Raw genomic sequence first — 25,689 nt, 5'->3', positions numbered from 1 at the left:
ACCGCGGCTGATACGTCTGAGCCACCGGGACACCCATGAGCGTCGTGAAGGCGACGAGGTTTGTGTGTGGGGAGGGGAGGACACCGAGTGGAGGGGGTGGTGAAGGAGGCTGAAGGGGGGAGGTAGGAGACGAGGGGGGTTGCTTTGTGCACACCAACTTTGACTCTACCGTAACGACAGCAATAAGCATCATCAGGGGTCAAAGGTGATACAGAGCTTAGAATGTGTGTCTTCAAGATCTCGAACAGTTGTACAGGTGTACACACGTGCGTACAGGCACACATATACATATTACTCACATCACAGTTACACACAAGATTATCCACAACACATTGTACACATGCACGCGCGCATAAATTGTTCATGTGATGGATAATAGTTACAGCCGCGCTCTGTAGTCGCTGTCGTTGTCGTCGTAGTCATTATCAGTGGGAGCAATGTCCTCAGACTGAGCGAGCCTTTTCAATGTTTCGATATATTAGTCTTTAATGTCCAATATACTGAATATACTCCAATGTTGAGAAAGCTAGGACGTGAATAAAATAATTCTCTCTGACCCCAGCAGTAGAGTCTGTGACCCGAGCACAAACACCGAGGAACGTCGAGAAGACTCGGGGAGGTGGATGTCGTTGGGAGGATGGTAGGGGAAAAAAATCAGACCGAGAGTAAAAATCATCCTTGACCTTAAGGCCAGGTCAAGGGGCTCGAGGTCAAGTGGTGATCCTGTCGTACAAGAAATCCAACGACTGTTTTAAACCGATTTTCGCACGCGATAACCGCTCCTGTTATCGTTTCTCGATAACGACGAGATACCGGCGGTTAGCCGCTCAGTATGGCCATCAATGGACTTGCTGTCTTTTTTCCTTCTGGCCCTTTTTTTTTACCAGTTTATCGATGCTTTGATGTGGTTTTTTCTCTCTCCCTCCATCCCGCTCGCCATGGAAAAGACGCGCGCGCTAGAGTTTCTGGCGATGGGTGGGGTCAGAGGTCAGGCCTATCGAAAGTGGTGGCCTCAACTGGCTGTGAGAAGTTTTCTCTTGTATTAGTAAACAAAGCGCTTGTTCCCGACCGGGTCAGGTTCGACAAATGCATGCAGTGACATACATTCAACGGACAGGAGATTGTGTACAGCTGTACAAATGATGGAATGGTGCAGACTCACCATCAGTGAATTAATATCCTCGTCATTGCCTCCCTCTACACAATCTAAACTTTTCTCATGAAAACAACCTTCAATTTGAAAAAAAAACAACCCCTCAGCTGTAGAGAAAGGTGAATAAAACAATTATTGAAGATCATGAAAATACTTGGTTAAAGTATCAAACCTTTATTGGACACGTTATGTATCGAGCGGACAAAAAAAAAAAAAAAGCGCCTGGAGAGGGAGGGTTTGGATTCAAATCGTGGAAGCGAGGGCATACATGTGTGTGCGTGTTCGAAACCAGGTTGAACTCTGAACTCACGACAGACGCCATCGACGAACCAGTTTCCTTCCTTGAGTGCGGGTGGGTGATGAAGTTGGGTGACCGTAAGGGACCTTTAAGGGAGAGAGGGGGGCATAAGAGGGAAGAGGGAAGGCGGATACCGTGTCTCCATACTTAGTGTATCCCGAGACCTCCCATTTGGCATCCCAGGGAACGTTTTCCTTCCTTCCTCCCCTAGTTTCGTAACTCCAGGCAACGGCATGTGTGACAGAGCTGTGGGTCAGGGAAGTAAGAGGCAGAGATGGTATATGGCAACCTCAACCAGTCATAAACGTCGTTTGAGCGTGGCCACCCGATTAGTGAACCCACAGCCTGCTGCTCGCCAGACGGATGGCTTCCTGTTTGGACCACGTGTTCTCGCCGAGTGAAGTTGCGCTACCCTGGAGGGCGTGGAGCGAGTGAAGCGCCCTCTAAGTCCTTAGCAACATGTAAATAAACAGCCATACATCAATGTGCACTGACTCCTCTTGATGTTCATTCTTCTACACTTGCCTTTTTTTAATCGGGTGCACAAAGCTGGTCTTAGATCGACTGCACACCAGAGAAGATCAAAGATCAACGTACAGTTGATGACGTCTCCAGCCCAACCTCCTCCACAAAAATAAATAAAAATCATCTCCCGGCCGGGACGACTAGTCAGTGTGGAGTTGGCATGTCTAACCACGTCTGCGTAGCTTCTCTGCGAGTACCCGACAGGTTTCTTCTCCCATATTTTGGGGTCTTTATTTAGAAGTTTGGTGGTGTTTTGTTTGTTTGTTTTTTTGGGGGGAGGGGAGTTTGCAACCAGAAATATATCGTAGCAAGTTAACTTTAGAGAACAGGTATGTCAATCGTCGTTTCAAGAACCGGTCGACGATGTCGAGTGAGGACTTATTGTATTCTGGGTCTTTCTGGGTAGAAGCAATGGAGGTAGGCAAGTGACAGGATGAAGTAAAGCCTGGACAAGACCTTTTGTGTGTGTTTGAGACCTGTACCATGACTACCATCTCAAATTACAAAGTTGAAGTTTTTCTGCGTACAGTGTCAGTATATTACAATTTATTCTCTATATTATTGTTTTGTCTGGAGCCAGATGGAACCTGTTAGAATACAATAAAATAAAAGCCAGAAACAAACATGTTCTGGGGCAGTAAAATGTATTTTCAGTAAAAGTGAGCAGCAATCGAAACCAATATTCCTACAAGATTTGGCGGAATTGGTCAAACTGTGTATTTACACATGATTATTACCCGCAGTCCACCCCAACACACACACCACCATACTCTGTTTTAAATTTACGATCTTATACAAGTTATCATAGCGGAAAGACAAAGTTTTTCTCCCCTTTACGAGTTACCCCCCCTTTTTTTTATCTTTTTTTTTTGAAGTCCCCACAACCCACCTCTCCTTTCCTCCCTAAAAAAAATCTTTATTTCTGTGGCGACAATTAGAGCTGGGTGCGGTGAGCAATGGGCTCTAATCACGCAAGGCCTCTTAAGCAACGGGGAAGACAACACATTTATTATCGGCTCCTGATGAATGCTGGCGGTGGAAGATGGCGTTTTGTCACGAGGGCTTTGTGGCAGGCCGCCTTGATCCCCCCTCACACACACACCTCCCTGCATCTCGTCATGCGATGGCCGGCAGACCAGGCGTGACTGATTTATCTTCAGTCGTCTAGCGCCCGCTCACCCGCACCTCCACTACAGGGCAGCGGCTGCCATGGAGACGTCGGTTAGAGCAAAAAGAACCTCCCTCCTCCACTCCACCCTTTAAAAAAAACGATGGGAGGGGTGAAGAAAATCGAACCATTAAGCAGGCTTTCTGCAAATTCGCTTCCAGACTGAAATGAGTCCTGAAGACTTCGTGGGTGCGTGTGTGTGTGTGTGTGAAGTTTATTTTACACAATTAATGTCGGTCTCTCTCATATACATATCCAGTGCTCATGATGAGGGCAGTGAGAGAAGGGAATGAAGGAGATTCACATGCCTGTCTGCATGCAAACAAAAGTAAGCTTTCTCTTGCCTTCTCTATGGTCCGCACTTTTATTCTATGTTCAGCATCAAATTCCTCACAAATGTATGCAATAAGTATGATAGGAGGAAATGTAGTGAAAAGAATCCAAAAATTTTAATCCAGGCAATTTGAAATTGTCTCTTAAAATCTTTGTCATTTCAGTCTGCTAGAGATGAGACAACCAGATTCCAGTGATGTACAAATGGCACAGTTTATCTTAAACTTCTTAAAAAAAAATAAACAAGCTAAAAAAGGTAACCCTGATAAAGAATGGAGTTGGACAAAGAAATCTTTTTCGTGAAGTAAGGCAGAAGACAAGTGTACATGGATGCAAAAGTACACTAGCATGTGAACTCTCGGATGTCTATGTTCAGATTATATGCTAAAATCCACAGTTCACTGATGATAATTACTTCACAAACAGCAGTAACACCTAAGTCCTGATGATAATAACTTCACGAACAGCATTAACACATCAAAGGTCTATCGCACAAGAGATGAACAGTTACAGACTATTAATCTTCTAGGAAGGCGTATGAGTATCTGTCTGGCTGAGACTGAATACAGTCCAGCAAACACAGAAAGTGAACTTATAAAATATAAGCAAACAAATAGAAAAAAATTAATCTCCCATCCTAATGCATTATGCATAAGTTAAGCAATCTGTTATTAAAAATAAATCTTAAACAGTTTAACAGAATAGTCTTGGTTTTAGACATTTATAGATAAGCACAGCTGCAGATTACGCTGATCAGTTCTGCAGTAACACAGTTTCCTGATTTCAAAGCAATTTTACACATTTTTGCATAGGGCTTTCTTCTTGGGGCAATTTCTCATCTAAGAAGCAGAAGATAACTTTCCTCCCATGTCTCTGAGAGGAGGGGTGTGCTTACTGACTGACTTGGGTCTGGATCTGTGAAATCTGAATAACAATTCTAACACTAGGCCTGTCCATCCTGTCTGATGACTGCAATAGAGTAAAAAAGCAAAGAAATAAATATATACTTTGCCGACAGTTGTAAGCATATGCCTCAACACAATGATTTAATACTTGCTTTGTCTCAAGCTTCAAGTGTCAAACACACACAGCTCTGCCTTGAAGAAACTATGATCAACCCCCTGTTCCATATAACTGCACATTTCCTTATAAAGAAATTTCATGCTAAGTGACAGAGAGGACTGCAACAACATATATTATGTTCTGAAGATTCCATTGGTAGCACTAATTAATGCTTTAAACTCAAAATCACAATAAAAATTATTTTCCAAACATTTATGGTGGCACACATGTAGAGACTGACATGTTTGCCTTCACTTTTTGCTATAGGATGGCTGAGAAAAGCACAGCACACACTAAATTTACACCAGCAGGCACTAAAGCTATAACTGAATATTTCAGTACACTTCAGTTGTAGGTCAAAATAAAACTAATAAAAAAAATAGCACACAACAAAAGAATGTAACATAAGAGTACAATAAAACCTCCCTAAAAATCTACCACATGGGTCATAACTGAGATGGGGTTGTAGCAGGAAAATATAACCCTCTGCTTTCATTTCAGAAACCATGACTTTAAGCATCTGTAAATTTCATGTTCATTTATTTAAATGTTGCAATAAAGTTCTTGAAACCATATTATGCTTTTATTATATAGTCATGCTTACTTATCCTGCCACTGTGGCGCCTGAATAAAGATTTATAGGGGAACTAACTCTCTAGGCAAAAAAGCTCAATATAAATATGTCATGCGGTAAGCAATAAAAAAAAGGTATAGGTAAAGGTCTAACTTTTCAGGTCATTGGGGAGTGGGGTGTTAGAGACCTCACTTTTTACTCTAATTGAATTTGTAGAGTGCCGTGTGATGGCAACCTCAATGTGCTATGCAAGGAAAAAAAAAACACTGCCAATGAGCTGTGCAACAACAAAAAAACAAAAAAACACAGAGGCAACAGTGGATATCCATCCCCCCAAACAATTAATGAATCAATATTAGATGTAACAGTACATACATAAATACAGCTTGAAAATCTGTCGCTCTACAACTTAATGTTTTTTTCAAATGAAACTTCATTAAACTTTGTTGTAGCATATAATCAAATGCACATCTGTCTAAAGCATTTAGATGTCAGTGAATGTTTTTATCATCTGCATTTTCTCCCACTTAATGAATGTTACTTTTTAAAGAACAAAATTATCCTTTGTTTAGTTTAATGGTGTGAATGCTAATACAAGACTGTTTTTCTCACTAAAACTGTACTATGTTCTAGATGGCAACAAGTGAAGACTGATGTAGGCAAGTCATGTATCTAGCAAACAGCAACTATAGCTGGCAACATAATGCTAGAGTGGAAGCACTGCTTTTCTGAACTACAGTGAAAAACATGAATGTTGCAACCAGATATTTTATAAATGATTGTCAGGTGCCTTCACGCTTCTGAGCAGCCAAGGAACTACTAAAGGCATTTATTTTAAACTCATGTCAGATAATTACCCATCATTGGGCATAATCAAAATTTACAATTTTATAAAATTAAGATAAAAGGAAATCCAGCTTTTTGTATAGCAATATCTGCATATTTGCCCAATTTACATGGTTTTTACTTAATTGCTACCATGGTTTTCAGATAATCTAGGAAACAGCGGTTTATTTGACAGGCAGCAGCATTTTTCAAGAATCTGAAGAGAATTTTATTTGACAAACCTTGCACCACATCCACGGCCTGTTTCAGCATGAAAGTACTCATAAAACAGTATAAGGTGTCTCCACTTGGGATCTTTTGAATACCGATCATCTGAACCTGGAAAATTAATCAAAGAATTGCAAGGCTAAATTAGATTGTATAATCACCAAAGGGCCCATATGCATGCTTAAATGCTCTAGACTTAAGCACAAAGTTTCAGGCATAACATTTACTTTTGAGCCCTTTACTGAAAAGATCAGCTATGGTTATCCAGTTTATCAGGGTAAGTAGATGCAGATGGGAAGGGTTAAAATGTCTTTCCCATGTCATTCTCTTAACACAATGAATTAACATACCGCCTTTATTGCAAGTACAGTAAAGAAATCTAATCTTTTGAAAATCAAGCAGAATTACAGACTTTTAAATACTGTAAACAGTTATGGAAATAGATCATAGATACAGGGCCAGTGGAAATTTCAAGTTTTGCTCTCCCATGTGTTCCAGGCAGCACCTTATTTAAGTGATTTAACATAAATATTTTTGCCACTTTGTTTTGTTTTCATAATTTTTGATTAAGATCAATATCAGCATAAACTTCATCGGGTTAAAACTGAAACAAAAAGAAGAGTGCTCCTGCCACATTTTACATTTTCACCAGCCATAGGATCAGCACATCAGTTGACAGTCTTATGATATAAAGACTGTTGTGTCCAACATTTTCACTAGTTACAGGCTCAGCACCAAAGTACAAGCATTAGACATAATTTTAACTACAGTTCATCTTAACTCACCATGCAAAGGTCGGCTTCCCTGGGCATCACGCAGAAAAATGGCCAGCAGACGTCTCTCCAGGTCTCTGATAGCAGCAGAAAGGGTTACAGGGTGTGAAGGGCTGAGGGAAGGATGGTGAATCAGGATAGGATGGCTGGTGCGCAACCCCTTTAAGTGATAGGTATCAAGGCTTCCTAGCAGTAAATAGTTCACTGTAATAGAGAAAACAGGTGTAAATGTGTTTAAAGTGGTCTAAATAAGAAATAAATTTACTTTCTTCCTCAATACAAATATTCAAAACAAAAAGTGACCTTTATAGCTAGGCAAATTTGCACAATATGATGGAAGGTCCATATTTCTACTCATATTATATATATAAATTAATACAGCCTGACAACGGGACTCAACTTACTGCACAGCCAGACTGGCCCTCGCCAGTTACTGTTTCCTCCAAAGGCTGCACTGTCGGACTCCCCAGGTGCATACTTTACACTGAACTTCTCATTGCCTACCTCCATGTCCAATGGGTGAGCTGCATGCACCTAAAACAAGTGCAAAAAGTTCATGGGAAGTCTGAACAGCTCCATGGAGATACAGCTGTGCCTCAACAGGGTTGATATGTAAAGCCATGTGCATACCACAAACCCGCTTGAGCATGTCAGCTTTTTGCTACCAAAATTCTTGTCTGCTTTTTGTGTTGTACCAGATGTATTGCTGCAACTGTCTGCCAAGCTCCTTAACCGCCTACTGGACAAATTTTAAAGGGCTCAGATTCCAGAGGTGAAAAGTTGACCATGCTACTATTGCTACACCACTCCTCCATGAGCTTCATTGGCTGCCAGCTCAAGCTCCCATTGATTACAGCAACGCCACACTGGTCTACTGTTGTCTTCCCAGGCTTACCATAGCATATCTGTGTTACCGACACCTTTCAACCACAGTCTCTTCAGTCTGCCTGTTTTGGGAGAAATTTAGCAAATGCTCATTTCCTTCTCAGGGCTCACTGTTTGGAATTCTCTTCCCCTTTCTCTTCAGGATGTGTCTACACTTGAAGCTTTCAGAGCCAACCTCCAAAGCTATCTATTTAAGAAACATCTTGCATAATCAAGAGTATTGTTCCACATAGTCCTCAATTCTGCATCCATACAGTTAGTTTTTTTTAGCTCATGTTTTGATAGGTTTGTTGTATTTCTAGTGTGGTTGACTGTTGGTTCATTTCTAATCTTTCATGTGCAGTAACTTGAGCTTGTATTTACATGGAGAAAAGTTTTATATGTTTAATTATAATTATTATATATGAATGCCCACAAATATCCCCACCCACATGCATATATGGCACATACTCATTCCTTCTCTTATAAATATATATACTGTATCTCAAACATAGCACGCTGTGGCAGTATGTATGTGTTTGTGGTATGTAAATGAACAGTTATCCAAGCCTCACCAGATCTAGCTGATATTGTCAGTAACTCAAAATGTACGAGAAAAAGGTCTTCTACTAGTTACAATGTAGCTCTATTAGACAGAGCAAATTTGGACAACATTAGATTATTTATGAGCCATATGTGAAGAACCAAAAAACAGAGGAGTGAATGAAGAAAAAGCAAGCGAACAAGCAAACTGCATGGTGGCTGTCACCCCTGCAATTATCTTCCCCTTCACTGTGGACAGTCATGGCTGTTATGGGCTATGGTTCTTGCCTTCACTTGCTGCATGCCTGTTTCACAGCCATCTGCTGGAGCTAGCGGTAACATTTATCTTGTGGGGTGTACTGCATGCTTTGGAATACTTGCACAGCAAAGGGGTCATACATAGAAGTGCGAAGGCTAGCCATGTCTTAATATCAGCTAGCAGACAGGAATGTCTCATTGGCCTCCACAACTTTCTCTCGTCATAGGAGGCCAGCATTTGTGAACAGTCTATGACTACCCCAACATGCTGATGGTTGCCTCCAGTATTACATTCCGGAAATTCTTGGACAGAATCTATGTCTCAGTGATTGTAAAACTAACCTAATAATCTTACTGCTAGACTTCGGCTATTTTTCAGTGATCATTTTTGAGACCAACATCCATTATTATTATGTTTGTGTGTTTTTCTTTCTGTAAAGTGCTTTGAGCCCACCTTTAATGCACTATATAAGTAAACATTTTATTATTACTTGTGGTGGAGTGGTTTCTCTTCCCTTCTTACTTCTTTTGATCTGCTCCAAGTGAATCCATTGTGCAGAGTGTCTGTCAGGTGATGGGGCATCACCTCTGCACCACCAAGTACCCCAACCATTGTGCTTTATATATGTCTGTACCATTTGTACATATAAAGAATGTCTGATACTACTATTTAACAGATATTATATTGAACTATTATTGATCTATCATATTGAACACATACAATTATCAATGGGCTACCAAATTTCATCAATTCATTATTCTCACTTTGGAAAGGGAGCGAATTCCATATGGAGAAAGAAATTCTTCCTCAGAGAATACATGTTCCAGTAAAGCTCTGACTCGTTCCCAGGGCAGGAGTGACAGGAAAACCTCATCATCATTCAGACGTGTCACCTGAAAAACCATCCAAAATAGTTAGATGTGATTTTCCAAAAAGAACACTACCATTTTTCACAGTAGCAGAATATGTAATGACCTGCTATCTTCACTATGCCAAAAGTACAAAGTTTACCAATGGTGAGCTTGAATATTCCACATTAAAAAAAAAAGTACAAAGTGAGGCAATATACCAACACCGAAATAATGTCACACTGACAAGAATGAAACTACAACTACAATATATCAAAAATCTCTCATGTCAAATCAAGCCCCAAAATGACTGAAATAGACTTTAAAAAAGTTTTCCACCTTTCAACTTACACACACACAAAAAAAAGAGGAATAAAATGGGGGTAAATCTATATGTTATGTCTTTTTAACGCTTCAGAAATTTTATGATTTTTTTTTCTGTGTTGCAAGACTTGAATGCAAGTGCAGATGTGTGTGCACAGGCATGTGTAAACGTGTGCATATGCATCTGTGGGTAATATGAATGTGTTTTATATCTGTATATCTTTCTGTTCGTTAGTGTATGTGTGCATGCAAATGTGCTTGCATGCAGGTCTGTGGATGCTCACTTTAGGACAGTGAGCACAGTGTCTGTGCGCCTCACATGCTGTGGATGTTGATCAATGTGGTGGCTGAAGGCTGCAGACGCCACAGGCAATGCACGGAGGCTGATGATGGTGCAGGCTAGCAGAGGCACCAGGCCAGCAATTGATCGCAGGTGTATGGGCTTGTGTCCACTAGGTGTGTAGAACACATCATACAGAAATTGATCCCCTTCATGCCACAGTCCTGAAACAGGTGTCCGTCATCAGATTTTTTTTAAAATACAGGAGAGAAAGGGAAGCAGCTTTGTTATTTTGGTGGGGACACATTTTCAAATTATTTCCCTTTGACCACATTGGAAAAATTTGTATACTGCATTGTTTCCCAGAGAATCCTTTGTCCACCACCCCAACCCCTTTCTGCTTTGAAGATGTAGTGAGCAAGGCTAAGCATGTGGCAAGCTTTAGAAGTCTGTTACATGTTGGAATAAGACAGAGTTATAGCAATCAATCAGCAATATTAATTTAATTAACAACATGCTGAAGATTTGATGGAACTGAAAGTGGTTGTCAAAAACATCTACCCAGTGAACTAAATGCAGAAAAAATAATTTACAATAAACTTAAAAGATTATTTCTTGAGCTTCATATGAACCTCTTGTACTGTCTTCGTATATATGAATGGGATGCAATAAACCGTGAATATGACCTTGTGTAAGCAAGGGAAATAACATACTAGTGTGTGTGTGTATATTCATGTGCATGCCTGCATGCGGCTTGCATACAAGGGAGAGAATGTACCAGAAGTTTGTGCAACATTATATCTTGAGTAAGGGATTAGGTTTTCACTGACAAGCAAAAGGATTGTGGTATTGTTGAACATTCAGAGGAGCATTTGTACGAGCAAGACGTATCACTGTGATCCCCAAATCACACCCTAACTTCGTCAAATTGAGGCTCCTCCACCGGCTGGTTTTTGTGAAGGCTGTTCTTACATGACCCTGAAAGGCGTGTGTTCAAACTTATAAAAAGACAGTTGACATACTCGTCTCTACCTTGAAACTACAGACTTTTAGCTTGACCCCCCCCCCCTCTTCTATGAAATAGTAGACTAAGAGTGAAAGTGAAATGTTCATGTTTTATGAGGGAGTACATTATTTAAGGAGAAGCGGATAGCCAAGTGGTAAGAGCACTGGCATCCAAACTGAGAGCATGCTGGTTCAATTCTCAATTAGTGCAGAAAACTAACCCCAGTTGACTCAGCTGTTGGAGATGGGTACCCGACTCCATAGAGGGTTGGGGAAGGTAAGGCAGTGAGGGAGAAGAGATGGGTACAAAGCTGGCCCCGACAAAAGAAAGGTCTTTAACGCCTCACCCCCCAGTGACCTGAAAAGGTTAGGGAATGACCTTTACCTTTAACCTTACCTTTTACTTTATTTAAGGAACTGTTAACATTTAATTTAATGTAAAGGTTAATCTGTGAGCTTAGGAGTATTCATGTGTATTTGCCTGTGCTCCAAAGCACCCATTGGGAGGAGTATATCTTATACAGGTAGTGTTTGTTCGGTGGCTGCATGTAGGAATTGTTCATCCCTGTGCACACCACTGTGTGTTGTATAGCATTGTATAGTCAGGTGAATAAGCAGTCATTGAAGAAACCAAGTAACATCCCTGGACTAGACCAGCTTCCAATAACTGCCTTTATTTAGGGCGGTCAATGTGAATTGTGTGACCATGTTCTGAGTAAAATTCCACCATACTTCACATGAAATGTAAGAATCGACAAGAGAAGATTCAACACAAGAGAAAGAATGACATGTAAAACATGCAGGAAGAGTTATTGCAGGTCATGGAACTTACCACCATTGTCAATGTGCTTGTTAATTGCGACGGCTATGTCAACAAAGTGGGTGAGGAATTTTGACATGAGGTCGAAGTAGGTTGAATCTTTTCTGCCCAACTCCACCGTCATCTTGAGCAGCCATAGACAGAGGCAAGCTACCCAGCCTGTGCAGTCTGCCTATAATGCATAAAAGAGTTCAATGGGAAGTCTCAATCATCAGGATTAATTTTCCTAATAATAATGCTGGCCCTGTAGACATAATGTGAAACATAAGATACACAGTTGCACACCACCATATACCCTGCATATGTCATTTTCAAACTTTCTGCAAGTCTGTTGCTCAAAGCAAGGAAATGGGACCATGTCACTCCTTTCCTACATTCCCTACACTGGCATTCAGTGCAATTTGTTTGCGCTCTGCTTCAATTTCTTTGATGACATTTATACTGTTACTCAACCTTTTCTTCCTCTAGATCCCAACCAGAAAAGTCAGTTCTTTGACTAGCACGAACTATCTACTTCTCTCACCAAAACAATTATGTAAGGTCACAGACTTGTTGGCTATGGTGCGGCAAACCAGTGGAACTCCCTTCTAATTTATATCCACCATTTACCCACCAATAAGTCTTTTCAACGTACATCAAAAACACTTCTTTTCTTCAGTAGCAGCACTCTTACATACACTCCACCCATTCTAACCCGTTCTCTCCTTTTCTATCTCAGGGTTAGCCTGTCCTACTGATTTCCCTTTGTTGATTACATTTTAGCTACCTCTTCATAATTAGTATTACCTCTGTGTCTTCACTGTCTTTTTGTACTTTATCCTCATTATTGCTTCATATTCTACATGTTGAGCTAGGTTTTTTTTTCGTCAAGCACTGAGTGCACACTCCTGTATGAGTGTGATTCCACACTGGCACATTTTATTATTATTATCAAGCATGTGTTGCAGGTTCTCTCCTTTCTAAAATGAATGTTACATACCAAACATAAATAAAAGCACCTTGTATTTAATGTGCACATAAGGGAAGTACTTAGCAACTAAAATCAAACCACCCAAACATAATATAAGACAGGAATGAACATAATTCATGTAAAATTTGACTTTTCAAGCATTTTCTGCTTCTTTACAATCATTTAAAAGTTAAATTCTGCAACAAAAATATTTGTATCATCAATATATCAGTGGTAATATACCTCTTCTTTTAAATTCAAAGTTAAAGTCTCTTAGATCATAAAGCAAATCCTTGAACATAAAAAGATAACAAAATCAGAGAAATGGCTTCTCAGATCAAAGGGCTTTAACTGACTTGTACTAGAGACCAGCCAGGTGGAAGAGATCCAGATCTGTTCACAACACTGATGTTGTCCATCCCAAGAAAACCTCGACCATAGATACGGGAGTCCTCATACTCAAGGGAACACCACCTTTAATAGTGATAAATACAGAAAAATGCTCATAAACATGGATGAACATCCATCCACTCAAACAATGCACATGCATATACACATCCACAAACACACCCCATCCACAGCACATATATACACATCAGTCAATCTGTCAGTTGTCCCTTGACTGGCACCTTTCGTTGGGGGGATCACATGGATAGATGCAGCAGGTGACAGGGCCACCACTCTTGTCTATTGTGGGCGATAGTTAGCAGGTCCTGTACAGGACGACCAGTTCAGTCTTTGAAGTTTGTTAGTCAGTTCTTTGGCCACTGCAGTGTTAGCTACCCCCCAAGGTGCCTTGAAGGATAGTCTTCGACAGGGTGTCTGACCAGGTCACATGACCAAAGATCAGCTTATATTGCTTGACTGTTGAAAGTAGAGGTTCCTGATATCCTGCGAGTGTGACAATCTTCTTTCATACAAAGTCATGGTTCTATGTTCTTTGTATGAAATCTAGAGCAGCCTCCTTAGGCACTTGCTCTCAAATGCCTGGATTCTTCTTTCTGCAGAGTTCACGTGTCACATCCATAGAGCAAGATCGGCACTACCAGGGATTTGTACAACTTGAACTTGGTAGTGAACCTTATCTTATGGCTATGCCACATCCTGTCTAGTCTAGCCATCACCGCTGTTGTTAATGCAGATATCTGGAACTGCCGTCCTTGGAGAGGGTGGCACCCAAGTATTTGAAGCTGCTTACCTCTTCAACCTGTACCCGATTCATTTAGATCTCTGCTTTGCCACTGCCATTGACCATATCTTTGCTCTTTTCAGTGCTGGTCTCCATTCTGAATGCATTTCGGCTGTCTCTCAGTCTGTTGCATAACGCACTCTCACTCACGCATGCATGTTCATGCATATGCATATGCATGCTCAAACACAAATCTTTTTTTCAAAAAAAGGTTTCACTTACCATCCATAGTTCAGAAGAAGGCGATTGAAGCACCGCTTCAGGAAGTCAGTGTCTGATTTTCCATCTCTTTGGTAAATTTGAAGACATGCCCAGGCTTGTAATGGAGGATTTGCTTCACCAAGATCAAACTCACATCCTGGAATCTACAGAACAATGTGATGTGCTCTATTAACAGTGTCGATAGAAAACCCCCAGGTCATATAGAGTCTGGCACACACACACACACACAATGACAGTAAACTTCACATGAGAAACACATATTTATAATGTGTGTGTGCGCAAATGTGTGTCATGCTGTGTATATTCATGTCTGTGTGCATGTTTATGATGGTGAATTTGATGCCTACGTTAAAATGGTATGTACTCACGGGCCTGTTAATATGTATTAAAGAGCTTTGACCTTGGCTGGTGCTGGGGAAAGGTGCTATATAAATTTGGTGAATTATTTATTTTTAAGCCTACCAACCTCAAAGCCACGTTTCTAGCACGAGCTATCTTTTCAATCATGACAGAAGCTGCTTACTTTGTGATTTTCAACATAAGTGCTGGTCATTTGCAGAACGTACAAAATGTACTCTGAGGACCATAATAGAATTTTCATTTAGAAACTTCCATAATAATAAGTCGAAATGTGCTCAGAATGAACATGCAAGAAAAATAAAGATTCAGCATTCACATATAATAAGGTGACCAGATGTTTCGGGAGCGAAAGCAGGTCAATCATGGTGTCATCACTGACAAAAAAAAAAAACAACAACAACTGAAAAAGCGAAAAGCGGGAGTGGTGGTGGCGGTGGTTGGGAGGAGGAGATAGGTAAAAGCCAAAACCAAAGGCATGGATGTGAATTAATGTATGGTAATCAGATTCAGATTTTTAAATACAAGCGGAACATTAATCAACTTTTTAGATGAAAGCGGGACCTTTCATGAGCAGGTGGGATGCACCGTCAAAGGCAGGACTGTCTCACCTAAATTGAGACGTCTGGTCACCTTATATAGAAACTCATTCTACACGGGTCATCATTGCTTTTTCATTGTACTGATTTTCTTGTACATGATTTACAACCATAATAAAAAAAAGTTTTTCTATGAATACAGGATGCATAAAGAGAAGCAAATGTATAGCAAGCAGTAGTAAGTATTCTTCTACCAGAAATTACTTCCCCTTGATAATAACATTTAATAATGATAATAAATGCAAAATTTGTGAAGCACGTATTCACACTCCTAAGGAGCATGCTCTTAGTGCTTAAGAGCAAGAACGAAACATGGACAGCATTCAAGGGACAGGAAAACAAATAGCGTATGAACTATAAAAGAATAAACGATGGTACTAGAATAAAATCAAATACAGAAAACACAAAGAGGAACCAAATAACAAGAAAAGGAGCTGAGAGTAACATGATATTGCAAAAGGAAGGATGTGAAAAGGGACTAGCATTATGGAAAAGGTTGTTAATAATAATAATAAGTGGGAATTTAAAAAGCGTAATATCTCAGCCAAAGGCGAACGTATTGCACTGAACAAGATCACAAAATAGTAACAAAGATGTAGAACAAGTCAACAAAAAGTAACAAAGATATTGAACAAAATTATAAAATAGTAACAACGATGAAGAAGGAAGAACAATGCGAGGACTCGCTACATTCCCACAGTAAAGGGGGATAACTGAAGATGTAACGATAACGACTCCACAGAATAAGGTTAGTGACATCAGGAGAATACTGGGAAGATATTTACGTACAGAAGTGTGGATTTTCTCAAAGTACCCCAACTTCACATTCAAGATAGCATATAATTAAGGACCTCACGCTAAATTTATCCTTTAGATAACATTTAACAAGCTGTAACTGTTATTTTTTTAATCATTCCTCTCTAATTTTAATTTGTATATCTGTCCTTTAGAGTTGAAATGTATAATCTAAAAGATGAACAACTTAATCACATTTTTAAAAATGTCCTATCAAATAAATTACTTCCTGTTCAAATACAATTTAGAGAATATTCAGACTGCAAACTGCATGTAGGATTATTCAATCTTTTCTCATGTGACTTTTATTTTGATTAAAAACAACAGAAATGCTTATGATCTTAGATGTAAACCTTAATGGAATGTTAACATCTATAATGAGATAATATCTCTTCAATGCAAAAAGGCATAGGCATTTTTGGGCATTGAATATAGTATGTTATATGCAGCTGTAGATTATGGAAAAATCCTCTGTAGCATTAACATTTATTTTATCTGCCAGTTTTCTATTTCTCAATCAGAAAAAAATGAGTGCTCTTGCATGATTTGTAGTTTAATGTGCAAAATCAAATGATTCAGTTTTGGTCAAGCCACTGATAAATGCTATTTCTTGGAAAGCAATGCAGGAGAGATGCAACCAAATGTTTAATAAAAATCTCGTCTATTGTCACTATTATTACATGAAAAGTTGTCTAACCTGCCCACGTGGGTGCATGTAGCGGTCTGACAGAAACACCAGGAGTTGCTGTTTGGCAAAGTTGATATCAAAGCGGGAATACAGCACAGCTTGAATGGCCAGATCCCAGCCAGCATACTGTACAAAAGTAAAACAGCAGCAATGCATTGGTTTATTGTTTTCTGTGAAAGAGACAACTAAAGGAAACATACTGTCAAAAGTGGCTTTCAGAAGTAGTGAATCCACTTAAATGTGCATAAATACAAATTTGTTTCTTTCTTTCTCTCTCTCAAAAAAAGTAAAATCAGGCTCATCATCATGCCACCATACCATTTTTATCCGGTACCATCTTAGAAACAAGTGAAGACTTTGTTATATACATTCACAGATATACATAGATAACTTTGTTAAATAGATTAGCAGATATACATGGGTAGCTGAGTGGCCCCTCCAGCTCTTATAAAGCCTACTTTGAAGCCCCACATAGGTCAAATGCTTAGTGCATGATGTGTATGGTATATACACGTGAAACAGTGAATCTGCTTAACATTGATAAAACTCTAAAAGCAAAAATATACTCATTTTTCAGCCGAAAGTTTCCAGAAAACCGTATTATTTGCACAAGGGTGATAACACAGTGCACCAGTTCTATGATTTGTTAGATTACTTGACCATAGCCAGCTATCTAATTTTATGTAAATCATATCTCCCAGAACTAGAATTATATATGAGCTCAAAACTTAATGCAGTATAACCAATTATTTATCTCCATTCAGCAGGAATCGTACCCACACAGATTTATGCACTAAATATTTCCATCGAGTTGTGTCCAAAAACCTGGAATAGATCAAAATTTTGTAATAAGTTTTAAAAAAGTTTTGAAAACAGTAACTGATTGCAAAAATATATCCTCAACTCCCAAAAGATGAAACATGTTAATTCATGATGAACAAACATATGGCAGATGCCTCACCCATGGAAACTCCCATTTATCAGGCATGAGAAGAATGTCATGGTTATTGAGGTGGTGCCATCCTGAATTGCGTATTTTTTTGCCTTTATTTTGTGAACACTTCATGTAGTCTGCATGAAGGAGAAAGTTCATACATGAGATTTGTTTTGGTTCAATATTTCACACAAATACATTTTTATTTATTTCAATGATATATTCAAACCTTTTCAGAAACAAACTATAATTAATTGCTATAAAATTAAAGACTTTAACAGATAACAAGAAAATAGCATTTCCTTTATTGCACATAATAAGTTCACATGTAGTTTACTAGTTTAGATCATGTTTTAATTAAAATTAATAATATCATCCACTGGTCTAAAACCTGACTTTTCAGCTTTAAATGATAAGACAGTACACATATCTCTCCTTTAAATCTGGCTAAATAAGCTGACCCTGCATCCAGGATTTGACATCAAAGCAGTAATATTGTTTGGACCACAGAAGACCAGCAAGGGCTTGCCGAGCAATGTTAGCCTCATCAGCACTCCATTTACCAGTTGTCACCTGTTGTAACAAAAATTCAGTCCTTTTTATTTGTTTGTCAGACAAGAATTTAAATCATCCTTACCAACATACTGTCTGGCAACTCAACTATTCCTTTCTTCACCTTTGTCTGCAGCTTGGGTGTCATTCTCGACCAGAATTTGACTTTCAATCAGAATATTTATCAAGCCTGCAGAAATTCTTACCTTAAACTTCGTAAGATCAGTACCATTCCTCATTATCTCACCACAGACGCAACTAAAACTCTAATCTATGCCTTTGTGCTCTCCCGGATTGGCACTGGTCCTCAGTTCAGTACCTCTCCAAACTCACTTCCATCTATATGCCTGCACGAACTCTTTGTTCAACAAGCTTCTTCGAATCCCACTAAGACAGATGCATAGACAGAGGTCTTTCTCCTACCAAGCCCCATCAATCTGGAGCGGATTACATATCAGCCTTCGTCACTCTGATTCTATTGCCTCCTTTAAGTCTAAACTTAAGATACATCTTTTCCAAACTCTAACTTCACTGCAACCCTGTCCTGACCATGAACATATATATTTTTCTGTAATTTAACTTGTAAAAATAGTGCATGTTGTAGAAGTGAGCGCGTCTGTTATATGCAAGTGTGGGTGCATGGCTGTTAATGATTTAGTCTATGTATGACTTATATAAAACACTATGAGAAATATTTGGAAAAGAGCTATATAAATCCTCATTATTAGTATTATTCTTATCAAAATATTGATATCTTAAAACTACAAGTTAGTTTAGTCTGTTTGGCTCTGTTAGCTTGAGTTTGTGCCCTGAAGAGTTAGTAGGTCTTTTCTTTAAATTTCTAACAATGTCAATTACAGACTGACCTTGCAAGTAACTCACCAACATAAGTAAAAAAAAAAAAAAAAAAAGAAAAGGCACATTTATTAACTGCCTATAACTGAATCTAAATATTTTAAACAAATTAGCTTCGTTTAATCCTTTAATCAAATATTGCACAGACCGTTTGATAGAATGCGTCTGCTTCAGCCTTTCTGTCAATGAAAAGTTTTCGAAGATGGTCAATGTTGATTTTTGTGCTTGCAAAGTTTGATTCAATTTTCCAGTATACACATGCATGGCCACCAGGTGGGACAGTCACAACATACAGAGCTCCACATTTTGTGCCATTCTGTGCAGGGTTTACTGCTTCCTTTACATCTGAGAATAAAAACACTTATGTAAATAATTTTTGAGATATATATATATACACTGTACAGCTGTACACACATACCTGTGTAATCTTCTTCCTTTTCCCCCCTTTCCTCTCATTCTCACACATCCATGGATACATGCACATATAAATGTGCGGGACATGCTTGTCAACAATTGAACATTAGATGCACATATTAGAAAGCATAATGTGACCATTTCCTGTGGTTCACTGAGCTGTTAAATAACAGATCTGTGTCTTTACTATACTTACAGCACAAAGAAAATATTTCAGACCATTCTTTTTTTAATGATAGATGATACAAATGTTGCGTGTACATGCACATACACAACCCCTTCTTAACACACACCCACTCTTAAAATAATTCACAAAATCTGTGACATGTGCATACATGCAAATATGCAGACACACAGAAGCACACCATCAACGATGTATCTATGAAAATCATTTCTGGCAAATGGACAAGTAACAAATCCCTCCTTTCCACAGCCACACTTGGAAGTGAATATATGATGCACATTCCAGAGTGCACAATATAATCTACTCTAATAATTTACGTTACACAAAGCCATTCAATTCTTAGTCTCCACTTTTAGAACAAGGCTAATATTTAAGATCTTTTCCACATGTGCATGCACATTCACATGCTCAGATATGTGCACATGTGTAATCTCACCTTCTCTAGTAAAATCACCCAGAAAAGAATAGTCATGTACACATTTCTGAGCATGTATTTATACATACCATCAACTATAAATCTGTGAAAAGCATCTTTGGTAAACAACCTCACACCATCTGAATAGTCATCCCTTGAAGGACGGGTGATATTGTTTGTGAATAGGAGGGTTGGTGATTTTGTATAGTCAGGAGACAGAAACTGCAGACGCCAATGCCCTGTGAACAATCCAAGAAGACAGCGATATATTTCTTGCATGTGCACATATCAGACTTGGAAAAGAACATTAGAGAGCGAGGCAAAGGACATCGGAACCACCTGGGCCGAACTGAAGGGGGCTGCCCAAAAGCGGGTCCACTGGCGAGGTGTTGTTGCGGCCCTATGCTCCTCAAAGGAGCAACAAGGAATACACTAACTAAACTATGTGCACATATGAGTTCATGAATGCATATGCAAAATTTCTGTGTAAGTGTTCACATTTTTAGGTACAACTTTATAGCTAATCCTATGTAATATAAAACCCTAAAACATAGTAAGAGTGCAAATCTCACAATTATAAAACTCATTCTAACATCTGATGCCATAAAATGGGACTAACATTTTAGGTGGGCATGAGTCATACAACTGATATTTCCTTTAAGATAGTAATGCCCATCGTTTCACAAATAATCCAATATTCCTTCTTGTTTTAAAAAAAGAGCATAGCTTTTGCTTCTTCTATTACTCCTGTAATAATCCTGTATATAAAGATTTGTCATTTCTCTCTCAATCATTTCTGTCTAGGTCTCCATCAATGGCGGTAATTGTCAAGAACATAATAATGACAACAAATAAAATTCAACAATTTGTAGAGCACATTTCAGTGTGGAGGTGAGCTCAATGCACTGTGGACAATCAAATCCTTTGAAACTGACAGTTTACCACACAAGGAGCACGTACAACAGCATACAGATGACATAGTGGCAAACATGAACATAGTGCATAGATGGAGACAGGGAATTGAGTAACAAGATGATGAGTACACTGTATTATGATAAGTATTTAGGAAAAAGGCTGAACTACAAAGCTTTGAACTTCGAGATAGTTTGAAGAAAAAGAGGTCTGAAATTTCAAATAGTGGTTCTGGAGAAGTAAAAGCATCTGCCAAATTTTTCTTGCCTGATTTCTAAACTTTTCGTGACAGCTGACATTAGATATCAACTGCAAAACTAAAAAATATTATTTTAACAGCTAGTCATAGTAAACATGAAATTAGGTTCAAAGTTGCTGGCAGGTTAATAAGAACATTACACTTTTATTAATTTGTCACAGAGATATATTGTTTTTGTTTTTATTTTAATCTCCTGAGGAGAGGAGGAGGGTACATGAATTCTCTTTTCTGATGATACTGAAGGCTGTCGTCAGTTCCAGAGGTCTGAATGTATGTTGACGAGATGTTGCCATTAACAGCATGCCTGGTGGAGAAATGAGGTCTTGATCCTTCTTTCTTGATATTAGTGAGAATGGAAGAGTTCAAAGACTTTTGTCTAGTAAATGGAGCTGTGTAGTAGGGAAATTAGAATATTTAAGTGCTAAATCCACTCAACTGAAAACATTTTTGCTCTTGGGTTAGCTTTTTAGAAAACCCAGGTAATTAAAAATAAAAATAATATGAAAAGACCAAAGTGTACCATGTCAAAATCTACAAACCAAGGTGGTAAGAAATGTTGATGGACTCATTATCAGCTTTTGACATCAGCATCTGTTGGTTCCTTGGAACATTAGGAAGAGGTTCTTTCACTCTGCCTGTATTCCTGCACGAATGAACAATACTTAAGACCTCTTTGTCAAACAGACCAGTTGCATTAAGAAAATGAAAAAGGTAAAAGTTCACATGTTACTAGCTCAACATTTATCACTTCTCAAAAAAACATAAAGCTATTTGTGCATGCATGTGTATTATGTATGAGTCTCTGTGCCTGCATGCATCTGTTTTATATAACAAAACTGAGATTTCGGCTCATAAAAGATCATTGCACATAGCTGCTACAGAACCTACAATTTTGTTTTGGGCATTTTGTAATCTTTACAATTTTGTTTCATTTCTTCTGAAATAATTTTATACTCATATTTAAATAAAAAACTTATTATTAAGAGACTATAAATATTAGTTCTGACAAGTTTATAAAAAAATGTCTTGAAAGAAAGCAGCTCTGAGACCTGCTTACTTCAATCCTTATGTACCATGGTTTTGGTGTTAATACTGATTAACACTGTGTCGAGTAGAGCCAGTCTACTTTTCAGCTAAATCCAGATACTTCCCACACCAGCTAAGATCATGCACCTTTAATTTCTGTTTACTAACCTCTTATCTACTTTATATTAAGGTTCTAAAACACAAATCTTCATAAATTTTTGCAGACAAAGCATCCCAACAATGTTGTTTGTTAGTATTTTACACCATATCCGCAACTAAGGCTGTATCATGGTGGCATCCTAACAAGCTGCTTTTCATGAATCATAGCAAAATCACCATTTTACATTAAATCAAGTACTAGATTTCCAGATGCAATTGTTGGGGGTTTTCAGATCTCAGATATAACTGTTAGATTTCTTTTTTAGATCAACACATTTCTCTTCCTCAAAACTAAGGGTGTTTTGGTGACCAGCATTATTAATAAAAATAATGATAAAATATGCTAGTGTACAGAAGTTAATATTTTCTTGATATTAAGCTTGATTAAGGTCAAGTTTCTATGCATTTAAATATGAGTCATTAACATATGAAAACCAGCAATAATGAAAGATCAGCTTTCATGTCCAGTTTATTTCAAAATTTTTTAAGCAATGAGACCTCTGACCTAAGTTCTCATATATCATCAGACCCTCAACATCAAATTGTATTGGACTAGCAGATTTGAGGGAGAAGGCTGTCCGCAATTTACATATTTTTTATTAGTTTGTAGTGTAGGCCAGGGCTTTTTTCATTGCGTTGTTACTATGCAGGACTGTATGATTTTTGTTTTCTTCTGCAACATTCAGATTTTCCGTCAACTGCCAGTCTCTTCTGCATAACAGTTTTTTCTGAAGATCTTGAAGATCACACAATTGGCAAGTTTTTTTTTATGTGATTTGGAGCTCTGACAGGATTTACACAGATCTCTATGTGATGAGAAACCCTAGCAAAACATTTTTCTACACATAAAATGACAAAACTGACCTAAAGTAAAACTGAGGCAGAATGTGCAAAGTTTCTGCGTCCTGCCCACAGTTGACCGCTATGATGCGGCACACAAGACCCAGCTTGTCTGTCTTAGCATACTCCACGCTGATATCCCAGTAGCCATTCTCAAACACTCCTGTTTTTTAAAAACATAGAAAAACAAGAGTGCTCTTATTGGAAAATGTATTGTAAAACATAACTGAATGTCCTTGCCTCTCACATGAGAAATAAATTCTGAATTTTCAAAACATTTTTTTCAGGAATCTATGCAACATTAATATTTTGTGTGAACATTTGCAGGTCTCTATTAATGAACTACAACACAAAAAAGTACATCAGAAAATATCACAGCTGCTGACTTTACACCCATGGAAAAAAATATGGTAGAAGAATTTAAAATATAAATGCTATTATTGGCCAAATAATTAGAACATGAAACCCTACTTCTGATTACTTCACAAGATGAGATCCAAAGGCTATTTATCATCAACTGCGATGTAATAGTCAAATTCAAGAAAGTCTAACACAAAACACAAGCTTATCATCATGCATGCAACGGAATGTAAAACATTAAATGGTCAGAAAAGAATAAGAATCTTGAAGCATCTTGTTTTTTTGTCTGTTTTAAAACCATGCAGCAAGAACAAGAGAATCAAAGCCCGAGCTAATGCAGGAGTCTTGCAAAGAAGGATGTAAGGATGCACAATTGTATACCGGATAATATGCAAGTGAAAAAAAGTCCTGGAAACATGTCTCTTTAAATTATCCTGCCAATTGTGGCCACAAATATTTATTTGATGATTAAGAATTCCATTGTTTTAAATGCATATTTTCTCTAAAACAGACCTGTATCAATAATTTCAAATTCTGGATCTGCAAAAGACCGTGCTTTGTTTTCATCCCTAAGTTGATGATAGGGAAATGCAACCTGGGGGTACTTGTACAGTGCCCTCATGTAGCTGTGATCAGGTATGTTGTCCAGGTAATAATATAGCTCTTTCAAATCCTCACCATGGTTGCCCTACAACATTGTAGAGTGTTACAACTTTAATAAATGAACACTTTTATGAAAATTATTTAGAATTATCTATAAGTACCCGACATAACCAAAATTGTACATAACAATCAACACTTAAAAAGCTTTGTACCTCAACACTTGTTAGTCCAAACAGCCTTTCCTTCAAAATTGTATCTTTCCCATTCCACAATGCCAGTGATGCACATAGTAACTGGAACCTGTCACTGACACCAAGCAGACCATCTTCTCCCGATACATAAGCATGACTGGTAGCATCTTCGTATGTTATGTGCTCCCAACTTTTGTCAAAAACAGACAAATTCAACAAATTTTTAACAAAGATAAATGAAGTTAAGAAGTCTAAGCAGACATACTGCACTTGAGTGGACTATTCCTTGGTAACACACTCTATGCATAGACTGTTCAAGAAGACAATGCATTCAAAGTGCACTAAGCAAACAAAGCCATGTGATTTTGATATAAAATAACAGCATCAAACTGCTATATAGCTATACTACATACTATTGTAAAGTTATTGCTATGTTCTCACCAGTTGTGGTCATCAGAATAATCCTCCCTAACAGTTCCCCATTGCCTCTCTGACAAATAAGGACCCCAGAACATAGGATCATCAACATGGTCAAAACTTTCTTCTAGTGATCCATGCTCATAAACGATTTTACCATCTCCAGTTATTACGTATCCTGGATGGTTACAGTTGTTGTTATCTATGCTTTCCTCTTCCTTCTCTTCATGGTAGGCACTACCCGGTTGATCTTCTACACAGATTACATTCTCTGTTCGTTTATTTTCTGCCTGTCTGTCTGTCTCTCGTGTTTCTGTTCTCTGGCTTTCTTCACTACCTAAAACTTTTCTTTTCTTTTCAAGTGGCTCACCACTACCTTCCAAGTCTTCACAAGATTCCTGCAGCCAGTTAGGAGTTACAGATTTTGACATCGTATATTTAAAAAAAAAAATTATGAGGAACTCACTTTACGTCTTGTGCTTTCACAGGCTTTCATGTGTTAACAGCTTTTAACAAGTTGCGGCTATTTATATTCCAGACGTGAATATATTTTTTGGTAGACTATATAGGAAGTCTTGTCTGTCAGTTTGGGTTCGAAATAGATCAGTTTTTGAGACAGGTAAACAGACGACTCCATTTGTGACAAAAGCAACAGCAATTAAAGCAAAAATAGTGATATTGATATTTTCATCCCGTCCGATATTTATCTTGTTTTCGACTCCGTCAAGCTGTTGTAAATAAAATCAGAGCCATCTAAAAGCCACTGCTATGATGGAAAGCAGTTTAATAAGGGCTGAGCACTCTGTGAGAGAAATCAATAAATTCGAGTTGTCTACCGTCCACTGTTGCAGACGTCAAATGGCCGACCAGTTTTTTGGTATAAGATA

The 25,689-nt window shown here is 38.4% G+C and overlaps 1 protein-coding gene across 1 annotated transcript; it reads right to left on the bottom strand.

Annotated features, from left to right (window-relative positions):
* Window positions 1-2,837: 2,837 nt before the first annotated feature.
* LOC112562021 (uncharacterized protein YMR196W-like) lies at window positions 2,838-25,605 on the bottom strand. The gene is made up of 19 exons (XM_025234982.1): window positions 24,827-25,605; window positions 24,407-24,575; window positions 24,105-24,279; window positions 23,256-23,394; window positions 21,746-21,849; window positions 20,125-20,274; window positions 19,171-19,367; window positions 18,077-18,188; window positions 17,643-17,752; window positions 16,691-16,807; window positions 14,243-14,385; window positions 13,188-13,305; window positions 11,895-12,054; window positions 10,097-10,281; window positions 9,370-9,498; window positions 7,344-7,473; window positions 6,952-7,143; window positions 6,181-6,277; window positions 2,838-4,446 (listed from the first exon to the last, which is right to left on the bottom strand). Exons 1-19 carry the CDS (start codon window positions 25,231-25,233, stop codon window positions 4,317-4,319), a joined length of 2,964 nt encoding a protein of 987 aa, XP_025090767.1. The 5' UTR covers window positions 25,234-25,605; the 3' UTR covers window positions 2,838-4,316.
* Between the last annotated feature and the right edge of the window lie 84 nt (window positions 25,606-25,689).

The sequence above is a fragment of the Pomacea canaliculata genome, linkage group LG4 (assembly GCF_003073045.1).
Source record: "Pomacea canaliculata isolate SZHN2017 linkage group LG4, ASM307304v1, whole genome shotgun sequence".
In the NCBI taxonomy this organism is placed as follows: Eukaryota; Metazoa; Mollusca; class Gastropoda; order Architaenioglossa; family Ampullariidae; genus Pomacea; species Pomacea canaliculata.
This window is presented reverse-complemented; position numbering and strand designations above follow the sequence as displayed.

Coding starts and splice junctions, on each gene's coding strand:
- LOC112562021 (XM_025234982.1), bottom strand. CDS start 25,233: ATGTCAAAATCTGTAACTCCTAACTGGCTGCAGGAATCTTGTGAAGAC. Junction 18,189..19,170: donor CAGACGCATTCTATCAAACG/GTCTGTGCAATA, acceptor TTGTTACAACAG/GTGACAACTGGTAAATGGAG. Junction 7,474..9,369: donor GAATTCGCTCCCTTTCCAAA/GTGAGAATAATG, acceptor CACTTGTTTTAG/GTGCATGCAGCTCACCCATT.